General features: G+C 43.0%; 1 protein-coding gene across 5 annotated transcripts in view; it reads left to right on the forward strand.

Moving 5' to 3' along the window:
- The window catches only part of NBEA (neurobeachin), an 858,254-nt gene that overhangs the window by 283,574 nt on the left and 548,679 nt on the right, over positions 1-26,001 (forward strand). For all 5 annotated transcript variants that reach the window (XM_048847621.2, XM_048847613.2, XM_048847638.2 and 2 more), the window contains 2 exons: positions 588-740; positions 4,389-4,557. In XM_048847621.2, coding sequence (XP_048703578.1) covers positions 588-740; positions 4,389-4,557 — 322 coding nt within the window. The remainder of the gene's footprint in view (positions 1-587; positions 741-4,388; positions 4,558-26,001) is intronic.

A 26,001-nucleotide genomic window follows, 5' to 3' on the forward strand; every position in this document is an offset into this window, starting at 1 on the left:
TTTTTTACTTGTGTATTGAGACACCCACTGACTTGAAAAAAAAATGTTCCACCATAAAATATTTAAATAGTTCACAGCACTGAAGAAATGCTGAAGACTTCAAAGGAATTAACAAGGCACAATACTGCAAAGAATGGAAGACTGACTATGATATGGAGGAAAATAAAATGGAGAAAACAGGAAAAAAATAATCTTAGCTGCAGATATTTGAGCATAGTTTCAAAGCAAATATTGAAGTTAATAAGATTCAAACACCTTATCAGTAAGCAAAAAGGAGCATTTAAATATTGACCATTACTGAGATGAATTATTCATGAACACAGTATTCATCTTTTGAACTGGGAGACTGTATGGACCAAAAAGTAGTTTTCTTCTCTGTGAGAGAGACCAATAATATGAGTTATGAGAATGTATATGTATTTGTCTGATTTTATTCTTGTCTTTAAGAATAAGAATGTAGCATTTTTACTCATGTTTAGTAAATACTGCCTCAGTTAAAATCTTATTCAATCTTCCAGCCGTACTCTAAAAGAAGAAAGTGTATTAAGACCGAGTTTACATGTTTTCCAATTTTTTTCTTTGTTCAGTCATCTAGAGTTCATATAACCAGGGCAGTTCTGGAGCAATTTCTGTCTTTTGCAAAATATCTGGATGGATTGTCACATGGAGCACCTTTACTGAAGCAATTGTGTGATCACATCCTTTTTAATCCTGCTATTTGGATACATACCCCTGCAAAGGTATGTATACAGTGTAAATGTGTTGTTGCTTCTTGTACTGTAAAGTGACACACACGTTTTCGTTTACCTATGGTAATTAATGCAGCTTACTTTTTTTTAATGCAGTATTAAATATTTGTAATTGTAAACCAGAGGCAAAAAATCCTGTAATTTGCAGTTTTATATCTAACATGTATACTGAGTTTTTAATTGTTCATCTTTTCTGTGTTAAGAAATATGATTATTCATCCCCAATAGTAATCAACCTGCAGGTTTTTTCATGCATTATGCTTTAAGATGGTAGGAATGAAAACAAAATGCAATACAGCTTTAAAATCAGAAAAATCATACTTTTAAGTAGCCAAAATATGAGCCATGTGGGGGAGGGAAACACTCATTAGATAGGTTTCAGAGGAACAGCCGTGTTAGTCTGTATTCGCAAAAAGAAAAGGAGTACTTGTGGCACCTTAGAGACTAACCAATTTATTTGAGCATGAGCTTTCGTGAGCTACAGCTCACTTCATCAGATGTATACCGTGGAAACTGCAGCAGACTTTATATACACACAGAGAATATGAAACAATACCTCCTCCCACCCCACTGTCCTGCTGGTAATAGCTTATCTAAAGTGATCAACGGGTGGGCCATTTCCAGCACAAATCCAGGTTTTCTCACCCTCCACCCCCCCCACACAAATTCACTCTCCTGCTGGTGCTAGCCCATCCAAAGTGACAACTCTTTACATAATCAAGTTGGGCTATTTCCTGCATAGATCCAGGTTTTCTCACATCCCCCCCACCCCCATACACACACAAACTCACTCTCCTGCTGGTAATAGCTCATCTAAACTGACCACTCTCCAAGTTTAAATCCAAGTTAAACCAGAACATCTGGGGGGGGTAGGAAAAAACAAGAGGAAACAGGCTACCTTGCATAATGACTTAGCCACTCCCAGTCTCTATTTAAGCCTAAATTAATAGTATCCAATTTGCAAATGAATTCCAATTCAGCAGTTTCTTGCTGGAGTCTGGATTTGAAGTTTTTTTGTTTTAAGATAGCGACCTTCATGTCTGTGATTGCGTGACCAGAGAGATTGAAGTGTTCTCCGACTGGTTTATGAATGTTATAATTCTTGACATCTGATTTGTGTCCATTTATTCTTTTACGTAGAGACTGTCCAGTTTGACCAATGTACATGGCAGAGGGGCATTGCTGGCACATGATGGCATATATCACATTGGTGGATGTGCAGGTGAACGAGCCTCTGATAGTGTGGCTGATGTTATTAGGCCCTGTGATGGTGTCCCCTGAATAGATATGTGGGCACAATTGGCAACGGGCTTTGTTGCAAGGATAAGTTCCTGGGTTAGTGGTTCTGTTGTGTGGTATGTGGTTGTTGGTGAGTATTTGCTTCAGGTTGCGGGGCTGTCTGTAGGCAAGGACTGGCCTGTCTCCCAAGACTTGTGAGAGTGTTGGGTCATCCTTTAGGATAGGTTGTAGATCCTTAATAATGCGTTGGAGGGGTTTTAGTTGGGGGCTGAAGGTGACCGCTAGTGGCGTTCTGTTATTTTCTTTGTTAGGCCTGTCCTGTAGTAGGTAACTTCTGGGAACTCTTCTGGCTCTATCAATCTGTTTCTTTACTTCTGCAGGTGGGTATTGTAGTTGTAAGAAAGCTTGACAGAGATCTTGTAGGTGTTTGTCTCTGTCTGAGGGGTTGGAGCAAATGCGGTTGTATCGCAGAGCTTGGCTGTAGACGATGGATCGTGTGGTGTGGTCAGGGTGAGAGCTGGAGGCATGCAGGTAGGAATAGCGGTCAGTAGGTTTCCGGTATAGGGTGGTGTTTATGTGGCCATTGTTTATTAGCACTGTAGTGTCCAGGAAGTGGATCTCTTGTGTGGACTGGACCAGGCTGAGGTTGGTGGTGGGATGGAAATTGTTGAAATCATGGTGGAATTCCTCAAGGGCTTCTTTTCCATGGGTCCAGATGATGAAGATGTCATCAATATAGTGCAAGTAGAGTAGAGGCTTTAGGGGACGAGAGCTGAGGAAGCGTTGTTCTAAATCAGCCATAAAAATGTTGGCATACTGTGGGGCCATGCGGGTACCCATAGCAGTGCCGCTGATCTGAAGGTATACATTGTCCCCAAATGTGAAATAGTTATGGGTAAGGACAAAGTCACAAAGTTCAGCCACCAGGTTAGCCGTGACATTATCGGGGATAGTGTTCTTGACGGCTTGTAATCCATCTTTGTGTGGAATGTTGGTGTAGAGGGCTTCTACATCCATAGTAGCCAGGATTGTGTTATCAGGGAGATCACCGATGGATTGAAGTTTCCTCAGGAAGTCAGTGGTGTCTCGAAGGTAGCTGGGAGTGCTGGTAGCGTAGGGCCTGAGGAGGGAGTCTACATAGCCAGACAATCCTGCTGTCAGGGTGCCAATGCCTGAGATGATGGGGCGCCCAGGATTTCCAGGTTTATGGATCTTGGGTAGTAGATAGAATATCCCAGGTCGGGGTTCCAGGGGTGTGTCTGTGCAGATTTGATCTTGTGCTTTTTCAGGGAGTTTCTTGAGCAAATGCTGTAGTTGCTTTTGGTAACTCTCAGTGGGATCATAGGGTAATGGCTTGTAGAAACTCGTGTTGGAGAGCTGCCGAGCAGCCTCTTGTTCATATTCCGACCTATTCATGATGACAACAGCACCTCCTTTGTCAGCCTTTTTGATTATGATGTCAGAGTTGTTTCTGAGGCTGTGGATGGCATTGCGTTCCGCATGGCTGAGGTTATGGGGCAAGTGATGCTGCTTTTCCACAATTTCAGCCCGTGCACGTCGGCGGAAGCACTCTATGTAGAAGTCCAGTCCGCTGTTTCGACCTTCAGGAGGAGTCCATCTAGAATCCCTCTTTCTGTAGTGTTGGCAGGGAGACCTCTGTGGATTAGTATGTTGTTCAGAGGTATTTTGGAAATATTCCTTGAGACGGAGACGTCGAAAATAGTATTCTAGGTCACCACAGAACTGTATCATGTTCGTGGGGGTGGAGGGGCAGAAGGAGAGGCCCCGAGATAGAACAGCTGCTTCTGCTGGGCTGAGAGTATAGTTGGATAGGTTAACAATATTGTTAGGTGGGGTGAGGGAACCATTGCTGTGGCCCCTTGTAGCATGTAGTAGTTTAGAAAGTTTAGTGTCCTTTTTCTTTTGTAGAGAAGCAAAGTGTGCGTTGTAAATGGCTTGTCTAGTTTTAGTAAAATCCAGCCACGAGGAAGTTTGTGTGGAAGGTTGGTTCTTTATGAGAGTATCCATTTTTGAGAGCTCATTCTTAATCTTTCCCTGTTTGCTGTAGAGGATCTTGATCAGGTGATTCCGCAGTTTCTTGTTGATCACTTTAGATAAGCTATTACCAGCAGGACAGTGGGGTGGGAGGAGGTATTGTTTCATATTCTCTGTGTGTATATAAAGTCTGCTGCAGTTTCCACGGTATACATCTGATGAAGTGAGCTGTAGCTCACGAAAGCTCATGCTCAAATAAATTGGTTAGTCTCTAAGGTGCCACAAGTACTCCTTTTCTTTTTACTCATTAGATAATAATCTTTTATTCACTTACTGTTAACGTCTCTATTTAATGTGAAAATAAAATTTAACTTTATATTTGTGGGCTCTAATTTTATTCTTCAGGTGCAGCTTTCACTGTATACCTATTTGTCTGCTGAATTTATTGGCACTGCTACTATCTACACCACCATACGCAGAGTAGGAACAGTACTACAGCTAATGCACACACTGAAATACTACTACTGGGTAGTTAATCCTGCTGATAGCAGTGGCATTACTCCTAAAGGGCTAGGTAAGTACAATACAGTACAATTCAATTTTATAACAAACTGATTATTCAACTTTCTCATAATGAACTACAGTAACGGAAATGGAAACATGAGCGCTTGTGTAGCCGGTAGAGAAGGAGTTAGATGAAAGTTGTTAATAGGTGCCAATGTGTGAAACTGGTTTACAGCTTAAATACTATATAAATACTTACTTTTATGAAATATTAAAGGATGTTTTATTGAAGGATATTATTATTTATGCATCTCTTTTTGGGTACTTTTGAAAATAATCAATTTTAGGTGTCTTCATAGATATCTGTGCTACATTAAAAAAGAATTCAGAAATTTTTGATTTTCTGATTTTTATTAACCTGTCATCCTTCACATGCTATAATTCTGTAGTTCTATATTTCTGTAATACCTGTCTTCTGATTTGCTGCAGTTTGTAATAATTTTACAGTACTCTCAGAAAAAGCATTTTACATTGTGCCTGTCTTATAGGCAAAAGAAAACTTCACTGCACAAGATTTGACTTTTGCGTAGTGATGGACTACTGTCATAGGTGACCCTTAAAACTGTGCGGACAGCTCTGAGTTTTGTCTCTGAGACCTCTAATACTGTATTTTAAACTCAGTAATATTTTCCCTCTACTCTTATCAAAATAAAGAGATTAATTTAACAGCATTTAGTTACATTCAGGTATTTAGCTCAATAAGTAATTAAATGCAGAAACCACAATAATATATAAGAGGCTAAACTACATCTATAGTATATGTGCATAAACAGAACATCAGATCCTGGTTTTACATACTGCAGTACTCCTGTTGCATTTAATGGACTACTCTCGTGTAAAGCAAATTTTTGGCTCAAAGTCTCTGAGAGCCACTGGAAGCTTACTAATATTCTCTCATCTTTCCTATCCTGCTGACAAACTGAAAACTTAAGGGAAATTTATTATTTATTTTCTGTGCTATAATAGTATCACAGTTTGAGAATACACAAATTAAGGAAGAATGTGAATAGTTTGGAATAACCATAAATTGTCAGGGAGCTGTTGGCTTAATAAGTTTTTTCTATTTCTTATGTTTATGAATAATCATACAAATGCAGTGATAGAGCATCTCATAGAGAGATATCCCCACTTGAGAAGTGAGGAGGCAGAGGATATCAAAAGGAGTCACTACCAGAGCTGGGATTACACCTCAGGATTTCCTTGTTCCCAGCCTTATGCTCATTCCGCTACATGATGCTTAACTTTCTTTCTATGATAAAATTATAAAAAACCGCAAATGACTTTTGTGTGCTTACATTTTCCATTAAAGTGAATGAGCAGTCTATATTATATTAAATTACGAAAACTACCTCTGGTAACTGGTGATTAAGTATAGAAATAGCTTTTCTATAGATACCCACCTCAGTGGATTCCCACTGTTGTCTTGCTTCCAACATAAGAGCAAGTGGTAACTTCAGTAACTTTACAGTTTGGAAACTTTGATGCACCCATAGAGTGCCTCTTACGTGTCTCAGTCAGGTTTCTTAGGATGTAGAACCTTGGTAGTACCAGAGGGGCAAAGGCTGCAGAGTATGCTAGGTTCAGGAATTATTGCCATAGATCATCTTCCTCTGTTCTGAGCCTGGTGAGATGACTGTGTGGTAAAACCAACCAACCAATCAAACCTCAAACTGATCTTTGTCTACATTACAGATTCCAGTGTTGCTATTAGTGGAACACCATTCACTGGGGGTGCTAGATTCAAAAAATCATAGTGTCTATAAGGCCTAAACTACGGTCTGAAAATGTGTCAAATTAATTCAGGGCTTTAAATTTGATATCAAGGGTTTTTTTCCCCTTCAGAAAATCCACCTCATACTCACCTGACAACTTGTTGTTGACCTATTCTTCATAATGTACCTAACTTTTTTTCAATCTGCTTCAAATTGCAGATGCTGTCATGGGGTTTTCAGAATATGCCAGTCAAGCTCAGATAATACGCAGTTGCTTTCAGTCTGTAGATTTCTTAGCAATGTAGAGTTCAAAGCTACAGGATACTTAACAGTACTTCAGTATTTGTAGAGTGCTACAGTATGTGCTATCAGGCATTGTATTTCCATTGGCATCAAGGAGCTAATAAACCTCAGCCTTTCCAAAGCAAGTAATGAGAGATAATTGGATGCAAATTAGTAGCACTAGCATGTTGAAGCCTTTAAAGCCTGTCTGCTAATGAATATGTTGAAAGTTTTATAAGAAACCTTAGAAGTGTAAGTATACCTAATTTTCAGTTTAAATTAAAAAAAAATGATAGTGTCATGCTTCAAATAGCTTATGAAACACTGAAAAGGAATGCAAGAATTTCTAAATTTTCGATTTTCTTTACAGTTTTAAAAACTGCTTAACTGATCACAATTTGAAAAAAATATAGAAATACTTATATGGATCTCATAATTTTTTTGTATTTGAATTGCTTCAGTCCATATTAGCTATTCCATTCATCCAGTCCTTTCAAGGCATTGTGTTAAAGTTAACAAATGCTTTAATAATTATTTTAATTATTTTTTAAAAAAAATCATTCCTTTTGGTCTGTAGTGTTGGATTTATGTCTCAGAGGAATACTTACAGTAAAGGCAGAAGATAATTCCTATAACAACAGTCCTTGAATTGTAGAATTCTATTTGTTTCTCTCATACTTCTCTGACTCACCAAATTTTAATCAAAGTGTATTTTAGTGTATCGTGTAAAGCAAATATGTACTCACTGGCTATTATACAGTTATTTAAAAATTTAAAATGAGAGAACGTAGCTCACCTTCTTTAAAAAATATTCCATATTCTTCCTGTGTTAAAAGCTCAGCATTCAGTATTACCCCTTTGTGATTAACAGCTAAGTACAGTACATTAAGTTTGTATAGTTACATTAACTTTTTCATGAATAACATAGGCATACTTTTTTCACTTAGTCTATTTGTACAGAACACCAGTACCTGACAACTTCAGCACTGATGACTGCAGCACTGACCACTTTGGCACAGACCCCAAGACACCCTCTTACTCCTGGGGGAATTCTGTGTTACTGCGCAATGCAGAGTTTGGCAGAAATTAATGTTGTGTACGCAGAATTTCCTTTTCCCCACAGAAATGGGCTGCAGTGCTGATTGCTGCCACCAGGGGCTGCTGGATCTGGCAGAGCCCAGCTCACACACAGAAGACACTGCTGGGGGAGGGGGAGGAGGAGCTAGAGGGTTCCTGGCAGCTGCAATTCCCCGCACGCTCTGAGGGAAGGAGATGACAGCGTGCAGGAAACTCTACACAACCGTGGAAACAAGCATCAGGCCGTTTCTTCCTGTGGGTCCCTGGGCTCTGAGGGGTACCAGGGTGGTGTCTGGACTAGGGATAGACCTGTGGCTGGGGGGAGGAGGCGCAGGTATCTGGGCTAGGGGTGCCCCCCACAGCTGGGCTCTGGGAAGGAGGGGGTGCGCGTATCTGAGCTGTTGAAGCAGGCTCTGCAGCTGGGCTGTTTTGGACATGAACTTTGTGCAGACTCCAGGTTACTCCTCCTTTCCCTCCGGAGACAGAAATTGTATCTAAAGGGTATTCTGGAAGCAACCTGTGCCAGGCTCTGATGCATGACACGCAGTAAATGGGCCATCCAAAATCTGGCCAATACCAAGATTATATAGTACCATGGCTGTACTGGCTTTATTGGGATCAACCTTCCTGAAGGTCCCAGAGTGGAGCCCCACTGCATGTCTTGGAAAAAAAGTAGGAAGTCCTGTTCAGTGCCTGCATTGATAAGCAGGGCACCTTCTCTGGAATTAGAGAATTCTCCCTTTGAGGGAGCAGAGGTGGCTTGGGAGACCCTCCAAGTGCCTTCCCAACCTAAGGAATCCTCTTTTTGAGGTTCTGCAGGGATGGGACTGGAACCCAGGTCTGCAAGGTGTGGGATGGCTGACACCTCTATTCACTAGCTGGCAGCCATAGTAGAGGCCGCATGTACTAGCACATAGACCCTGTGTAATTAAATCCCATAAATACTGCTTCCGAAGGCTGAACTGACAGCCTCCCTTGTGTCTGCTGATTGATTCAGGCACCCTATTTAAGCCTGAGAAGAGTACTAGGAAGTGTCAGTGCAACAAGGTGGACTCTCTGCCAGCTGTAGTGATGAACCTGCCTCTCAGTTTGCTCTTAAGCTCCTGATCCTGACCCGTGGCTCTGACTCCTAGTTCCAGCTCTTAGTTCCTGACCTCCAGCTGTGTCCTGCAGCACTGTTCCTGACCTCTGACCACCACTGCTCTATCCGTAGGTCTGAATTCCCAAGCTGCAGTCATGACATTCTTCCCCAGACGAGGTGGTCACTGTGGCCCTAATGCCAGCTGTTGATGATTTTTGGACCTCCCAAGAACTGCTCTGGGGGATAGCTGAAACCTTGGAAATTTAGATGGTAATCCAGGAGAACACACACAAGCCATTCAATAACTTCAGCTCCTCTATGTCCACAAGCATTGCCTTTCCAATTAATGAGGGGTCTGTGGCACACCCTGCCATTACTTCCATCAACTTCAAACTGAGTGGAAAAGAGATACCAAGTTCCATCAAAGGGTTTGACATTTCTATGCACATCCAATGCTGGGATCACTTGACTTTGCTGCTGTCCAAGAAAAGACCCAATCCACCGAGGGAACAGCAAAGTATGAGGACCCCAGGAAAATGGACCTGTTCATTCAAAGACTTACTTGTTAGCCTCCTTTCAATTCCATATTATAAAGTACAAGGACCTGTTCATGAAGTAAAAGTTTTAATGTGGGAAATAGTGACCCCCGTCCTTTCTACATTCCATCAGCAGTATATGGAGGAACCAAGAGACGCTTTTAAGGAGGGGCACATGGTAGCCAAAACAGTGCTACAAGTAGCAGTGGATGATTCCAATATGGTTGTTTGATCCAGGGTCATATCCTTCCTGCAATGGTCTGAAATAAATCCAGGAAACAACATAAAATCTGTCCTTCAAAGGCATGGATCGATTCAGCTCCTTAATAGAAGAAGCACTCCATTCTCTCAAGGGTTGAAGTGTAAGGCTGAGATCTCTGGATATTTAAACTTCAGCACTTTAGCATAAACCCTTCTGGTACCAGCCTCCTCGAACAACATCTTATTCCCACAATTGCTAATTGGAATACCTGCCCAGAAAGTGATCCCTTTACTCGAAGAGTAACCCATCCTTCTCCCCCATCATGCACCTAGCCCCATCCCAGAGGCAACAGGTTTGACTAGATGGTAGAGGGCTATACCAGCACCTTCCCACAGCCTTGTCCCCTTCCACTGGGCATGGTCAGAGATTATAGCTGATAAAGGGATGCTGGATATCTTCATCCATGGCTCTGATATCCAATTCCTTTCCCATTCCCTATACCTCTTTAGAGACCATTCTCATGAGAGCCTGTTGTAAAAAGAAATGACCTTGTTGCTTTGTGTAGTAGCTGTGGAAGAGGCTTCTATTTTCAGTATTTTTCCTTATTCCAAAGAGAAAAGGGCATGCTAATCCTAACCTAGATTTGAGGATACTGAACAAAATATATGCTGCCTCAGATTCAGGATGGTAATAATGCTTGCCTCCATTATCCCCTCACTTCAGATTCGGGATTGGTTTGTAGGTCTTGATGTATTTGACTCCACAGAAAGTACCTGAGGGTCCTACAATAATTAAATCATCACTATTACGAGCACCTTTTGAACTCTCCATGGCACTGAGATTCTTTACGGGATGCCTCACTGTAGTGGTGATGCACCTAAAAAAAGAGGGTGTCCATATCTAGATGACTGGCTGATCAAGGGAGATCACATCAGGAAACTCCAAGTCTTAGTTGCGCCCTTTCTCTGTTCACCCAGCCTAGCCTTCTGGTAAGTACATCAGAAGCAGGAAGCCTGTCAAACAATCAGTGGGGCCACTGGGTAATTGTGGGTACAAGGAAGACAAGACCATTGCAGAGAAGCTAAATGAATTCTTTGCATCAGTCTCCAAGATGGGATATTCCCACACCGAGCCATTCTTTTTGGGTGACAAACCTGAGGAACTATCCAAACTTGAGGAGTCCATACAGGAGGTATTGGAAATAAATTAAATAAATTAAACAGTAATAAGTCACCAGGACCACATTGTATTGACCAAAGATTTCTGAAGGAACTCAGATATGAAATTGCAGAACTACTACTCTGTGGTATGTTTCAGAGTAGCAGCCGTGTTAATCTGTATCCGCAAAAAGAAAAAGAGGACTTGTGGCACTCAGAGACTAACAAATTTATTTGAGCATAAGCTTTAGTGAGCTACAGCTCACTTCATTGGATGCGTTCAGTGGAAAATACAGTGGGGAGATTTATATACACAGAGAACATGAAACAGTGGGTGTTACCATACACACTGTAACAAGAGTGATCAGGTAAGGTGAGCTATTACCAGCAGGAGAGCGGGGGAGAAAAAAACTTTTATAGTGATAATCAAGGTGGGCTATTTCCAGCAGTTGACAAGAAAGTCTGAGGAACGGGGGCGGGGGGAATTAACATGGGGAAATAGTTTTACTTTGTGTAATGACCCATCCACTCCGTCTTTATTCAAGCCTAAGTTAATTGTATCCAGTTTGCAAATTCCAATTCAGCAGTCTCTCATTGGAGTCTGTTTTTGAAGTTTTTTTTGTTGAAGTATTGCCACTTCTAGGTCTGTAATCGAGTGACCAAAGAGATTGAAGTGTTCTCCGACTGGTTTTTGAATGTTCTAATCCTTGACTTCTGATTTGTGTCCATTTATTACTTTACGTAGAGACTGTCCAGTTTGGCCAATGTACATGGCAGAGAGGCATTGCTGGCACATGGTGGCATATATCACATTGATAGATGTGCAGGTGAACGAGCCTCTGATAGTGTGGCTGATGTGATTAGGTCCTGTGATGGTGTCCCCTGAATAGATATGTGGACACAGCTGGCAACGGGCTTTGTTGCAAGGATAGGTTCCTGGGTTAGTGGTTCTGTTGTGTGGTGTGTGGTTGCTGGTGAGTATCTGCTTCAGGTTGGGGGGCTGTCTGTAAGCAAGGATTGGCCTGTCTCCCAAGATCTGTGAGAGTGTTGGGTCATCCTTTAGGATAGGTTGTAGATCCTTAATAATGCGTTGGAGGGATTTTAGTTGGGGGCTGAAGGTGACCGCTAGTGGCGTTCTGTTATTTTCTTTGTTGGGCCTGTGCTGTAGTAGGTAACTTCTGGCTCTGTCAATCTTTCTCTTCACTTCAGCAGGTGGGTATTGTAGTTGTAACAATGCTTGATAGAGATCTTATAGGTGTTTGTCTCTGTCTGAGGGGTTGGAGCAAATGCGGTTGTATCGTAGAGCTTGGCTATAGACAATGAATCGTGTGGTGTGGTCTGGATGAAAGCTGGAGGCATTTAGGTAGGCATAGCGGTCAGTAGGTTTCCGGTATAGGGTGGTGTTTATGTGACCATCGCTTATTAGCACCGTAGTGTCCAGGAAGTGGATCTCTTGTGCGGACTGGTCCAGGCTGAGGTTGATGGTGGGATGGAAATTGTTGAAATCATAGCGGATTTCAAGGGCTTCTTGAAACTACAGCATTTGCTCAAGAAAGTCCCTGAAAAAGCACAAGGTCTATAAAATCATGAATGCTGTGGAGAAAGTGAATAAGGAAGTGTTGTTTTCTCCTTCATATAACACAAGGACTGTGGGTCACCACATGAAATTAATAGGCAGCAGGGTTAAAACAAAGAAAAGGAATTACTTCTTTACACAATGCACAATCAGCCTGTAGAACTCATTGCCAGGTGATGTTGTGAAGGCCAAAAGTATAACTAGGTTCAAAACAGGATAAAGTAAGTTCATGGAGAATAGATCCACCAATAGCTGTTAGTCAAAATGATCAAGAATGTTTCCCCATGCTCTGGGAGTCCCCAAGCCAAATGACTGGGTATTGATCACTCGATAATTATCTGTCTTGTTTATTCCCTGTGAAGGATCTGGCATTGGCCATTGTCAAAAGATAGGATACTGGTCTAGATGGGTCATTGGTCTGACCCAATATGGCCATTCTCATGTCCTTATGATATGTTTATATGAAAAACAAAAAAATAGTCACTTACCCTATCACAGTTCCTAGGGGCCAGGATAGATTCCACAACAGTAAGGGTGTCTTACCACTGACAGTTAGCTTGCACTTTAGTCATAACTGTACACTATGGTGTATCCAGAGACAACAGTACATACTTGCCTCATGTTGTTTGGGCATATGTCCAATGTACATATGTGATGCTGTTTGCCAGAGTTTGCCCAAGCTCCCTACAACTCTGGGTCAGGTAAGTATACTCCCCCACAGAGCATCAATTGAGCACAATTTTAATTTGGTGTTTTGCCCTCACAGTACTGACCTGGTGGCTGCATCCAGACAATGCTCAAAAGGAGTGTCATTTATGACCCCATTGCCATCCAGTGCATAAGTCACAGATGAGTCTTGGGACCCCATATGGACCACCCTGCAGATACAGGAACATGAATCCGAGAGGACATGAAACTGCACATATGTCTTGGAGCTCAGAGTCTTCAGGCTCACATACAAGGCATTTTTTCTGATCTTATAACATTCTGTAGAGTAGATGCAGACAAACAGTACCTCAGCAATATGCCATATAAGCAAGGGAATACCATCTTTTTCTCCCTCTGCAAGGAGGCAATCAAACTATGGAGCTGTTGCTAACTGCATGGCATAATCCAGATAGCTCTCCACCTTCTGGGAGCCAAGAACATCTTGATAGATTTCCTAAGCAGACAGTCTGTCATGAACCAGCGTGGTTACTGCTGAAATCCATCACCAAGTCACTATTCCATCAATAGAAATGATAGACCTGTTTGCCAGCAAGCACAGTGCTGAGTGCCCAAGCTTCTATTCCAGAGGAGACGGGAGCCACAGGATCCGTGCTAGACATTTTCCTTTTGTAGGGGAATCAGGGCCGCCTTTACGCCTCCCCCTGGATTCTGCTCATCCCCAGGATCATTGCCAAGGTCAGATGAGACCATGACAAATTTATTTTCACAGCTCCCTGCTAGCGAAGCAGCCTGTTGTCCACACGACCCCTGGTCCGGCTCCCTGGCCACCCAGACCTTGTGTCACAAAATCAAGATAAAGCATTCCATCCAGACCCAAAGTTGCTGAAACTGATGGCCAGGATGCTGACTGTCTGAGTGCCATGGAAAGGGATGGCCACTCACACACTGAGGAAATCTTAGCACAGAGCAAGAAGCTTCCCACGAGGAAAACTCCGCCAAATGGAAAAGGTTCTTGATATGGGTGGCCCAATACAGCCTAGAGCTGGTGCTATGCACTGTGTTGGGGTAACTTCTGAACTTTGGAGACTTCGGTGCAATTATCTGAATCCTGGTTTGATCTCTCCCTGGGTGCAAAAAAGCATTGCCAAAATAGGTTAAGAAAAGCTGGGGTGGGAGAACTGCACCTCAGGAACCCATCACTGACCGTACCTTGTACTCCCATAGAATCATAGAATATCAGGGTTGGAAGGGACCCCTGAAGGTCATCTAGTCCAACCCCCTGCTCGAAGCAGGACCAATTCCCAGTTAAATCATCCCAGCCAGGGCTTTGTCAAGCCTGACCTTAAAAACCTCTAAGGAAGGAGATTCTACCACCTCCCTAGGTAACGCATTCCAGTGTTTCACCACCCTCTTAGTGAAAAAGTTTTTCCTAACATCCAATCTAAACCTCCCCCACTGCAACTTGAGACCATTACTCCTCGTTCTGTCATCTGCTACCATTGAGAACAGTCTAGAGCCATCCTCTTTGGAACCCCCTTTCAGGTAGTTGAAAGCAGCTATCAAATCCCCCCTCATTCTTCTCTTCTGCAGGCTAAACAATCCCAGCTCCCTCAGCCTCTCCTCATAAGTCATGTGTTCTAGACCCCTAATCATTTTTGTTGCCCTTCGCTGGACTCTCTCCAATTTATCCACATCCTTCTTGTAGTGTGGGGCCCAAAACTGGACACAGTACTCCAGATGAGGCCTCACCAATGTCGAATAGAGGGGAACGATCACGTCCCTCGATCTGCTCGCTATGCCCCTACTTATACATCCCAAAATGCCATTGGCCTTCTTGGCAACAAGGGCACACTGCTGACTCATATCCAGCTTCTCGTCCACTGTCACCCCTAGGTCCTTTTCCGCAGAACTGCTGCCTAGCCATTCGGTCCCTAGTCTGTAGCGGTGCATTGGATTCTTCCATCCTAAGTGCAGGACCCTGCACTTATCCTTATTGAACTTCATCAGATTTCTTTTGGCCCAATCCTCCAATTTGTCTAGGTCCCTCTGTATCCTATCCCTCCCCTCCAGCGTATCTACCACTCCTCCCAGTTTAGTATCATCCGCAAATTTGCTGAGTGCAATCCACACCATCCTCCAGATCATTTATGAAGATATTGAACAAAACCGGCCCCAGGACCGACCCTTGGGGCACTCCACTTGATACCGGCTGCCAACTAGACATGGAGCCATTGATCACTACCCGTTGAGCCCGACAATCTAGCCAGCTTTCTACCCACCTTATAGTGCATTCATCCAGCCCATACTTCCTTAACTTGCTGACAAGAATACTGTGGGAGACCGTGTCAAAAGCTTTGCTAAAGTCAAGAAACAATACATCCACTGCTTTCCCTTCATCCACAGAACCAGTAATCTCATCATAAAAGGCGATTAGATTAGTCAGGCATGACCTTCCCTTGGTGAATCCATGCTGGCTGTTCCTGATCACCTTCCTCTCATGCAAGTGCTTCAGGATTGATTCTTTGAGGACCTGCTCCATGATTTTTCCAGGGACTGAACTACAGGCTGACTGGCCTGTAGTTCCCAGGATCCTCCTTCTTCCCTTTTTTAAAGATTGGCACTACATTAGCCTTTTTCCAGTCATCCGGGACTTCCCCGGTTCGCCACGAGTTTTCAAAGATAATGGCCAATGGCTCTGCAATCACAGCCGCCAATTCCTTCAGCACTCTCGGATGCAACTCGTCCGGCCCCATGGACTTGTGCACATCCAGCTTTTCTAAATAGTCCCTAACCACCTCTTTCTCCACAGAGGGCTGGTCATCTCTTCCCCATTTTGTGATGCCCAGCGCAGCAGTCTGGGAGCTGACCTTGTTCGTGAAGACAGAGGCAAAAAAAGCATTGAGTACATTAGCTTTTTCCACATCCTCTGTCACTAGGTTGCCTCCCTCATTCAGTAAGGGGCCCACATTTTCCTTGGCTTTCTTCTTGTTGCCAACATACCTGAAGAAACTCTTCTTGTTACTCTTGACATCTCTTGCTAGCTGCAGCTCCAGGTGCGATTTGGCCCTCCTGATATCATTCCTACATGCCCGAGCAATATTTTTATACTCTTCCCTGGTCATATGTCCAACCTTACACTTCTTGTAAGCTTCTTTTTTATGTTTAAGATCCGCTAGGATTTCACTATTAAGCCAAGCTGGTCGCCTGCCATATTTACTATTCTTTCGACTCATCGGGATGGTTTGTCCCTGTAACCTCAACAGGGATTCCTTGAAATACAGCCAGCTCTCCTGGACTCTTTTCCCCTTCAAGTTAGTCCCCCAGGGGATCCTGGCCATCCATTCCCTGAGGGAGTCGAAGTCTGCTTTCCTGAAGTCCAGGGTCCGTATCCTGCTGCTTACCTTTCTTCCCTGCGTCAGGATCCTGAACTCAACCAACTCATGGTCACTGCCTCCCAGATTCCCATCCACTTTTGCTTCCCCCACTAATTCTACCCGGTTTGTGAGCAGCAGGTCAAGAAAAGCGCCCCCCCCTAGTTGGCTCCTCTAGCACTTGCGCCAGGAAATTGTCCCCTACGCTTTCCAAAAACTTCCTGGATTGTCTATGCACTGCTGTATTGCTCTCCCAGCAGATATCAGGAAAATTAGTCACCCATGAGAATCAGGGCATGCGATCTAGTAGCTTCCATGAGTTGCCAGAAGAAAGCCTCATCTACCTCATCCCCCTGGTCCGGTGGGCTATAGCAGACTCCCACCACTACATCACTCTTGTTGCACACACTTCTAAACTTAATCCAGAGACACTCAGGTTTTTCTACAGTTTCGTACCGGAGCTCTGAGCAGTCATACTGATCCCTTACATACAGTGCTACTCCCCCACCTTTTCTGCCCTGCCTGTCCTTCCTGAATAGTTTATAACCATCCATGACAGTACTCCAGTCATGTGAGTTATCCCACCAAGTCTCTGTTATTCCAATCACGTCATAGCTCCTTGACATCACCAGGACCTCCAGTTCTCCCTGCTTGTTTCCAAGGCTTTGTGCATTTGTATATAAGCACTTGAGATAACCTGTTGATCGCCCCTCATTCCCAGTATGAGGCAGGAGCCCTCCCCTCACAGACATTCCTGCCTGTGCTTCCTCCCGGTATCCCGCTTTCCCACTTACCTCAGGACTTTGGTCTCCTTCCCCCGGTGAACCTAGTTTAAAGCCCTCCTCACTAGGTTAGCCAGCCTGCTGGCAAAGATGCTCTTCCCTCTCTTCGTAAGATGGAGCCCGTCTCTGCCCAGCACTCCTCCTTCATGGAACACCATCCCATGGTCAAAGAATCCAAAGCCTTCTCTCCGACACCACCTGCGTAGCCATTCGTTGACTTCCACGATTCTACGGTCCCTACCCAGGCCTTTTCCTTCCACGGGGAGGATGGACGAGAACACCACTTGCGCCTCCAACTCCTTTATCCTTCTTCCCAGGGCCACGTAGTCCGCAGTGATCCGCTCAAGGTCATTCTTGGCAGTATCATTGGTGCCCATGTGGAGAAGCAGGAAGGGGTAGCGATCCGAGGGCTTGATGAGTCTCGGCAGTCTCTCCGTCACATCGCGAATCTTAGCCCCTGGCAAGCAGCAGACTTCTCGGTTTTCCCGGTCAGGGCGGCAGATAGATGACTCAGTCCCCCGGAGGAGAGAGTCCCCGACCACCACCACCCGCCTTCTCCTCTTGGGAGTGGTGGTCGTGGAACCCCCAACCTCAGGACATCGCATCTCATGCCTTCCAACCAGCGGAGTCTCCTTCTGCTTTCTCGCCCCAGACATATCATCTGGTCCACTCTCCGCAACGGTACCTGTGGAGAGAACATGAAAGCGGTTAGTTACCTGTGTCTGTGTTACTGGAACCCGGACATTCCGCTTACCTCTTCTGGAGGTCACATGTTGCCAAGCTTCTTCACTGGCCTCTTGGCTCCTCTGTGCAACCTGCTCTATATCTTTAGAGCTTTGTGCCCCATGAAGCACACCAAATGTGTCAAGGCAATTCAAGTAACATTACAGATCTTAGAGCACTTAGAATAGTCAAACTTTAAACAGAAATCTGGTCTTAACCTTAAACTACAGCAGAGCTGCCATTCTGCTATAATCATACTCTGTTCTGATGAATCTCGTGTGATAAAATGTCAAGACAGGAGATTTTCACAAGGTTGCATATTTATAGCCATAGTATATAAAGATATTTAGCAGTAGGCAATTGAGAGTAAGGTTCCTAACAGTTGTATTCCTTCCTTCTTAAATTATTTTTCTGTGGAAATTGTAGAAAAGAAGATAGTTAATTCCTTTCTATTTCTTTATGATGGATGGTGCACTTTAATGATGGTATTACAAATTGAGTATTCCTCAAGTTGCCCAGGAAACCTTGGTGGTATGTTGCTACTATTTACATTTTTATTTGAAGTTGCACCATTTCAAAATGTGTTTATATGAATATTTAAAACAAAATCAAGGTAAGGACTTATTAACAGTGAATTCCTGAACGTTGCAGTTTAAATTAAAAATCTTAACATGACCTGGAAAGAAAAAATGGTAATGGTGATGTAAGCCTATTAGTTCTCCAGTTATCCATACTCCGTTTTTCCTGAAAAGCGCTAATTGATACCTGAATTTTTAATGTCATAAACCTGCGAAGAAAAGCTTAAAAACTTATTTTCCTCTATGGGTACTCTTAATAAGTAATGGCGACAACAGCAATACATTGATTTGGTGGTACATCCCTACCCATCCTGGCTACTAGCCATTGATGGACCTATCCTCCATTAAATTATCTAGTGGTTTTTTGAACCCTGTTATAGTCTTGGCCTTCACAACATCCCCTTGCAATGAGTTTCACAGGTTGACTGTGTGTTGTGTGAGGAAGTACTTCCTGTTGTTTGTTTTATACCTGCTGCCTATGAATTTCATTGGGTGATCCCTCATTCTTGTGTTCTGTGAAGGAGTAAGTGACATCTCCTTATTCACTTTGTCTACACCAGTCAAGATTGTATAGACCTCTATCATATCCCCCCTTATTCTTCTTTTTCAAGCTGAAAAGTCCGTCTCTTTAATCCCTCCTCATATGGAAGCCGTTCCATACCCCTAATCATTTTAGTTACCCTTCTCTGTATCTGTACCAATTCCAATATACTTGAGATGTGGCATCCGTATCTGCACACATTAATCAAGATGTGGGTGTGCTATGGCTTTATATAGAGGTATTGTGATATTTGCTATCATCTTATCTATCCCTTTCCTAATGGTTCCTAACATTCTGTTAGCTTTTTGACTGCTGGTGCACATTGAGCGGATGTTTTCAGAGAACTATCCACAATGACGCAACAATCTCTTTCTTGGGTGGTAACAGCTAATTTAGACCCCATCATTTTATATATGTAGCTGGGATAATATTTTCCCATGTGCATTACTTTGCATTTATCAAGATTGAATTTCATCCCAAGGAGTTTGTAACTCTTTGCAGTCTGCTTTGGATTTAACTATCTTGAGTAGTTTTGTATTTTCTGCAAATTTTACAACCTCACCTTACCCCTTTTTCCAGACAATTTATGAATATGTTAAACAGTGCTGGTCCCAATGTAGACGCCTGGGGGACACCATTATTTTCCTCTCTCCATTCTGAAAACTGACCATTTATTCCTTCCCTTTCTTTCCTAACTTTTAACCAGTCACTGATCCATGAGAGGACCTTCCCTCTTTTCCCATGACAGCTTACTTTGCTTAAGTGCCTTGGTGAGGGACTTTGTCAAAGGCTTTCTGAAAATCTATGTACACTATATCCACTGGATCCCCCTTGTCCACATGGTTGTTGACCCTCTCATAGAAGTCTAGTAGATTGGTGAGGCATGATTTCCTTTTACAAAAGCCATGTAGACTCCTCCCCAACAAATTGTGTTAATCTCGGTGTCTGATAATTCTGTTCTTTACTATAGTTTCAACCAGTTTTCCCAGTACTGAAGTTAGGCTTACTGGGCTGTAATTTCCAGGATTGCCTCTGGAGCCTTTTTTTTTAAAATTGGCATCACATTAGCTTTCCTGCAGTCATCTGGTACAGAAGCTGATTTAAATGATAGGTTACATACTACAGTTAGTAGTTCTACAACTTCACATTTAAGTTCCTTCAAAACTCTTGGTGAGTAACACCTGGTCCTAGTGACTTATTACTGTTTAATTTATCAGTTTGTTCCAAAGCCTCCTCTAATGACACCTCAATCTGGGACGGTTCCTCAGATTTGTCACCTAAAAAGAATGGCTCAGCTTTGGGACTAGTTACTTCTGTTATAATCACTTCTGTATGCCTCTCTGGGGAGAGTTTTAAGGAGAGACTACACTTCTGAGTGTGAACCCCACCTTTTGGGGATCACTTTTCTCTTGGAAAATTAAGAACAAGGTCTTATTTCTCAAAATTATTGTGAAGCCAGTCAGTCTATCCTTAGATAACTAAAGACAATGGGCAAAATAATTTTACTTCTGGTCAGGTGAAACCTGTTTAGTTATTGTTTATAACTAGCCAGTTTATAATTGTACAAAGTAAGCTATCTTAACTGAACTTAAATCAGTTACTTAGAGGAAGCCATGTAAGGATCTGCCTTAAAACAGGCCAATTACAAATACTGAGAATCTTAAATCCATTAAATCCCACTATTTCTCTGCTTACCGCTGTTAAGCCCTGTCTCCTGTCCAGCAACATATGGTCTAACCATGTGGGGATAGATTCACAAAAGGACTAATGTGCCTAGCTCCCATTTTAGGTACCTAAATTCGAGAATCAGGCCCCATGGGGATTCACAAAGCCCCAGCTCATCTGCCCCTGAATGCTGTAGGCACCTAAATTTGCTCATTACCTACATTTTTGCAGTAGAAGTTCCCTAAGAATCTCTGTTTCTGCTTGTGAACGTGCACATTGCAATCCCACACCAGGCATCTGTGAAACCAGAGTGATTCATGTACCAGGAGAGATTGAAGAAGCCCCACATCAGACTGAGCCATAGCCCAGTGTCAAGGGCACTCACCTGAGAAGTAGCACATCCCAGTTCAAATCCATTCTTCCTCTCATATGGAGGGCGGACTTGAACTGAGTGTTTCCTACAGGTGAGGTGAATACCTTTACCACTGGATTAAAAGTTTTAGGGGGTAGATCCCCGGCTTCTTGCTAAAATTGCATGGGTATCTCATGAAGATAGGGTCTGCAGTTAGGAATCCCAAATGAAGGGAGATGCATCCCTGCAGTCTGGGCTTAGGCACTTACCTCCAAAAGAGAGGTGGGGTTTAGGACACATGCCATCTTGACATCTTCAATTGGCCGCTTTAGGTTAGGGCCCTATCTCCCTCCATTCCATGAATAGGGAAACTAGGTACCAAATTCAGGCTTTGTGAAATCCAGTGATTTTCTAGGCACCTAAACGATAGGTGTCCTTGTGCTTAAGTTTCTTTGGGAATCTAGCCTTTGGTGATTACCTGGAGAAACTGTCAGTATTTTAAGTTGCAATCGTATTTTCATATCCCAGTAAAACCTTTTAAGAATTTTAAATCTAATCCTTTGGCATGGTCATATTTAACTTTCTCTTACAATCAATGTTGAAATATTGGGGAGGTTTCTTGGGTTGATTTCTTTGTGAATCCTTCTCTATTTTTGCTGTAGAGGTGGGCAGGATGAGTGCGTGCTGCTTAAGCAGGGTAGCAGCGGGCCTGTGGGTGGGTGTGAGGGATGTGAGTTTTTATGCTTTTCTTCCCATTTTCATGACATTATAGAAGAACACATCTCTTTCAGACTTATTTAGATTCAAGTTGGTTGCTGTCACTTTTTCATTGCCTCCATGCCTTAGGTAGTTGGCTTAGGTGACATGTTCAGTTTCTGCATACGCAGTCTGTTTGATGAATATGCATATTTTTGTTGCCTTTCTTCTTCCAATTACATTTGTTCTTTTATGTAAAAGTTTTATATAAACACTGAGAAAGTCTTCAGCTTAAATAGTTCTCAATGCAGATGCTGATTCTTTAATAATTTTGAAGCAATTATTTTCTTGTTTTCCTGAGTTGGGTAGTGAGTTGCTTGAGTGCTACCAGTAATTAATTTCCCAATAATACAAATATTCTATACTTAAATGTCTTCTTAGATTTGTAATTAGTTTAGCAAGATTATTTGATTCCATGTTAATAGATAAAGCATTTTACCATGTACCGAGCAATGATACTAGGAGCTCTGTATTTATCTAACATATTTGTAAGTATGTATTTCACAAATGTGCTTGCCATTTCAACATTTAAGAAATAACCTAGAGGATTAAAACATTTCAAACTACACATCTTTTTCCTGGAGTTTTAAGGACACAAACAGAGGGTTTTATTTGAAAAGAGAAAAAGGGGAAGAGTGGGTTGGTGTAGGCCTACTTTACCCCTGTGTTTTATGCTTTGATAAGGACTTCAGTGTTGCTTCTCTTTGAAGTCCTTCTTGTGTTTACCAGTTGCAGTCTTTACAGTTAAAAGTCTTATCAAATATTTTTATACAAAACATCAGTCACAGTAAACAAGCTTACATCCATTTTTCAAAACGTAGAATAAAAGAAATTGGCATAGAAAGTTAAAAGGTTTTCTGGCTAAGGAGGGGTTGTCTTCCTAACATTTGCTTTTCGGTGGGAGACAAACACCCCCCTGGAATTTCTTTGATTAGCCTTGTACACTTTGTAACATAACTAGCTAAACATAATACACCTCTACCCCAATATAACGCGGTCCTCAGGAGCCAAAGAATCTTATCGTGTTATAGATGAAACTGTGTTATATCAAATTTACTTTGGCCTCGAGCATTTCCATTATTAATAGTCACTTCCCACCCCCTGACTGACCCCTCAGAACCCCCAACCCATCCAACCTGCCCCTGCTCCTTGTCCCCTGACTACCACATCCAGAGACCCCCCCATGCCTAACCACCCTTCCCAAGATGCCACCCCCTATCTAAGCCCCCCTGCTCCTTGTCCCCTGGCCGCCCCCTCCAGAGACCGCCCCGTCCCTAATCACTCCCAGGACCTCAGCCCCTACCCAACCTCCCTGTCCCCTGACTGCCCCAACCCCTATCCACACCCCCGTCCCCTGGGACTCCCACGCCCTACCCAACGCCCCCGTTCCCCATCCCCTGACTGCCCTACCCCCAGAACCTCCAAACCATCCAGCCCCCCCCTGCTTCCTGTCCCCTGACTGTCCCGTTCTCCCCCTCCCCGAGATCCTCTGCCCTTTATCCAACCCCTGGGCCCTGGCCCAGCATCCTTAAGATGCTGCTCAGAGCAGCATGTCAGAGCCAGACACGCTGATGTGCTGATTCGCCGGAGCACGCAGCCCTGCCACCCAGAGCGCTGCTTTAATGTGTTATATCCGAATCCATGCTATATTGGGTAGCGTTCTATCAGGGTAGGGGTGTATGTATTTTTATATTCAAGCATCTTGGCAGCTATGTATTAATATTCAGTAAATGTGTAAACAAGTTCATATCTACCTAATATTAAAAATAACTTGTAATAATTGAGGTCTGTCCACCACAGAAAGAAGTGAGAGAAACAAGAAAAAAGTTAAGAAAAAAGTCTCATTTCGGAGGACAGGCCACCTCTGTTTTATTCTCAGTGTTACTAACTCTCACAAATTTGTAATAAGTAACATGATTTTGGCTCCTGCTTCAAGCCATCAGATGCAAAGCTCCAGTCTTCCCATGACTTACAAGTAGCAAAATCAGAGAGAGACTTCTCTGCTGGTGCCCTGTAATCTGAGGGAATGTACAAACCTATAAACCGTGAACTCTCTGCTGTTAATGGGCCCTTCACAATCCTTATTCTGAACCCAAAACTTCATACTGTTACCTTGGGGAATAAGAGATGCAGGGAGGGGGATTACTATCATTCACCCATTTTACAGATGAGCAACTTGCATAAAATCTGTTCTGGCATTTCTGGTAATAGAACCCATGTCTCCAATCTGATGAACCCATGTCTGATCCACTTCGTCACGTAATCTTACCAAAAAAAAAAAATAAATTAGGTGTTTCTGAGACCTGCACTAACCCGCTCTGGTTCTGTCACCTCTGGTGGAGAGGCCACATGTTAAGGATTAATGATTCTGGTATTGCTTCAATGCTAAAAAGTATAGTTTATTAGCCTGAGGCTCATGCTTTTTAAATCCAGAGGTCCCATGGTCAATCCCAGCAGAAGACCCAAACAGAGGGGTTGTTATATTTGGTTATGCTGCTCATAGCCAATAGATCACATTGTGATCCCAGATCCAGGAATAGAAGCTCAGAATCCTGATGCCGAGCATTCTGCTGTCTCACAAATACTTACGCAGTATACTAACAAAGTATGTGTTCTCTCTCTCTATGTACTCATCCACACACATGTTGTCCATCTTACTATCAAGTACTCCTATATTGCTGAAGGAGAAGAGGTCTGTGCAGTGGTTCTGAAGGCTGTTTATCAAACCCTGCTGGTGACCCATGTGGGGATGAAAAAATATACACACACATATATGTATACAAGTTAATGTGAGGAGCCTGAAGTAATTGTTGGAATGATTTCATATTGCAAAAAGTATTTAGAAGTGAATTTGGGTGTTGTGCTAATATTTTTCTTGTTGTATTTTTAGTGTTTATATTTGGGGTAATGGGAGCTGTCCCTTTAAGAGCAGGAGGTGGCAACTTATTATAGTGTGTGTTTGAGACTCAGGCAAAATCTCTCCCTTACATTGCACTATCTCCAGAGAGTGGAAGAACCTGCCTGTGTAAGCTCCAAAAAGGTCAGCATGTGATTTAATAAGCTTATCTTACCAGAAAGGAAGCCTCATTCTCTAAAGTGTTACATTAGCATTTACTGGGCACTGGATGCCTCAGGACATTGCTAATGAGATATAGAGCTTTTCACCTGTAGATCACTAGTTTGAATCAGGTTCAGCTCAGCAGAGATTAAAAGTTACTCCCATCTAATGGAAGTTTCATAGCCACTAAATGATTTGAGTTGCTTGGTCCTAGTGCCAGCTCCCACGTGACACAATCTAGTGCAAAGCATGGGATGAATTTATCTTCTTTCAGGCAGGGACTGCCTCTTGCTATGTGTTCTACAGACTCTAGTACAGTAGGACCCTTGTTTTGTGTGGGTCTTCTATTGAGAGGTCCTGCAGCAGGAATCAGAATTGGATTACTCTTGATAAACTTGTGAAAGATGACGACACTGTAATTGTGTCTCACACATTGGAAACGGAGGATGATTTTAAAAAGGTCAGAAAATAAACCATGGTTTAACTTTTGGCTCAAAAATTGAGATTATGGTGGTGTTTTGTTTTTGTTACCTCATAATCTTTGAGGTCTGACTTATTATTTTTGAACTCTGGGGATGGCAGTACTACATTCCAGAAAATAAGGCTGTGTTTGCATTAGTCCCCCTACTAGCATCAAAGCCAAATGAGACTCATAAAAGAGGCAAATTTACAGCAGCAGAATCCAATTTACTTAGCTTCCCTACTTTCCAGTATTGTTGTACCCAGCCTAGTATTAGGCAGCTGGTGTGCTGTAACTGCTGTGATCATTGCTTATTCTGCTGTTCATAACTATCTTACTGTTCCCTTGTGCTCCTCCCATCTGTTTGTTTTATCCACCTGTTGAGTTGTCTTGTTTTAAATTTAGTTTGTGATCATCTTGTGCCAAGGCACCTCCTCCCTCTTGCCAGACTTAGCATTTCCCCCTCTGGCAGTGCTGGGGGCTATGGTAAATCAGCCCCACTCTGGACAGTGGGTGTCTTCCTCCTCTGTTATTCTCTTATCAGTATTTTCAAGGTAGGCCTCCAGGCAGGCACAAGGAGTGCTCCTCCAGCAAACAAAAAGAAACCAAAGGGGGACACTTTCCCTGCCCCCTCGCTGGGCATGGGGGTGCGGTGTTGTCGACCTGTTGTTAGCTGAGGTGTCAGTCCTTTCCCTAAACAGGGCACTCAGTTTTGGTTGTTTCCTCTGTAGGGAGAACTGCCTCTCACCCTAGAGAAGCCTATATCTGTGCTGCCACTAGTCCTGCAGCAGCTTGTCTCTCCTCCCCTTCTCTCACCAGAGGAAGGGTTTTTAAAGGTTTCAGGCAGCACTTTATTGGGTTCTGATGTCCCTATTT

This window comes from Caretta caretta, chromosome 1 (assembly GCF_965140235.1).
Source record: "Caretta caretta isolate rCarCar2 chromosome 1, rCarCar1.hap1, whole genome shotgun sequence".
NCBI lineage: Eukaryota > Metazoa > Chordata > Testudines > Cheloniidae > Caretta > Caretta caretta.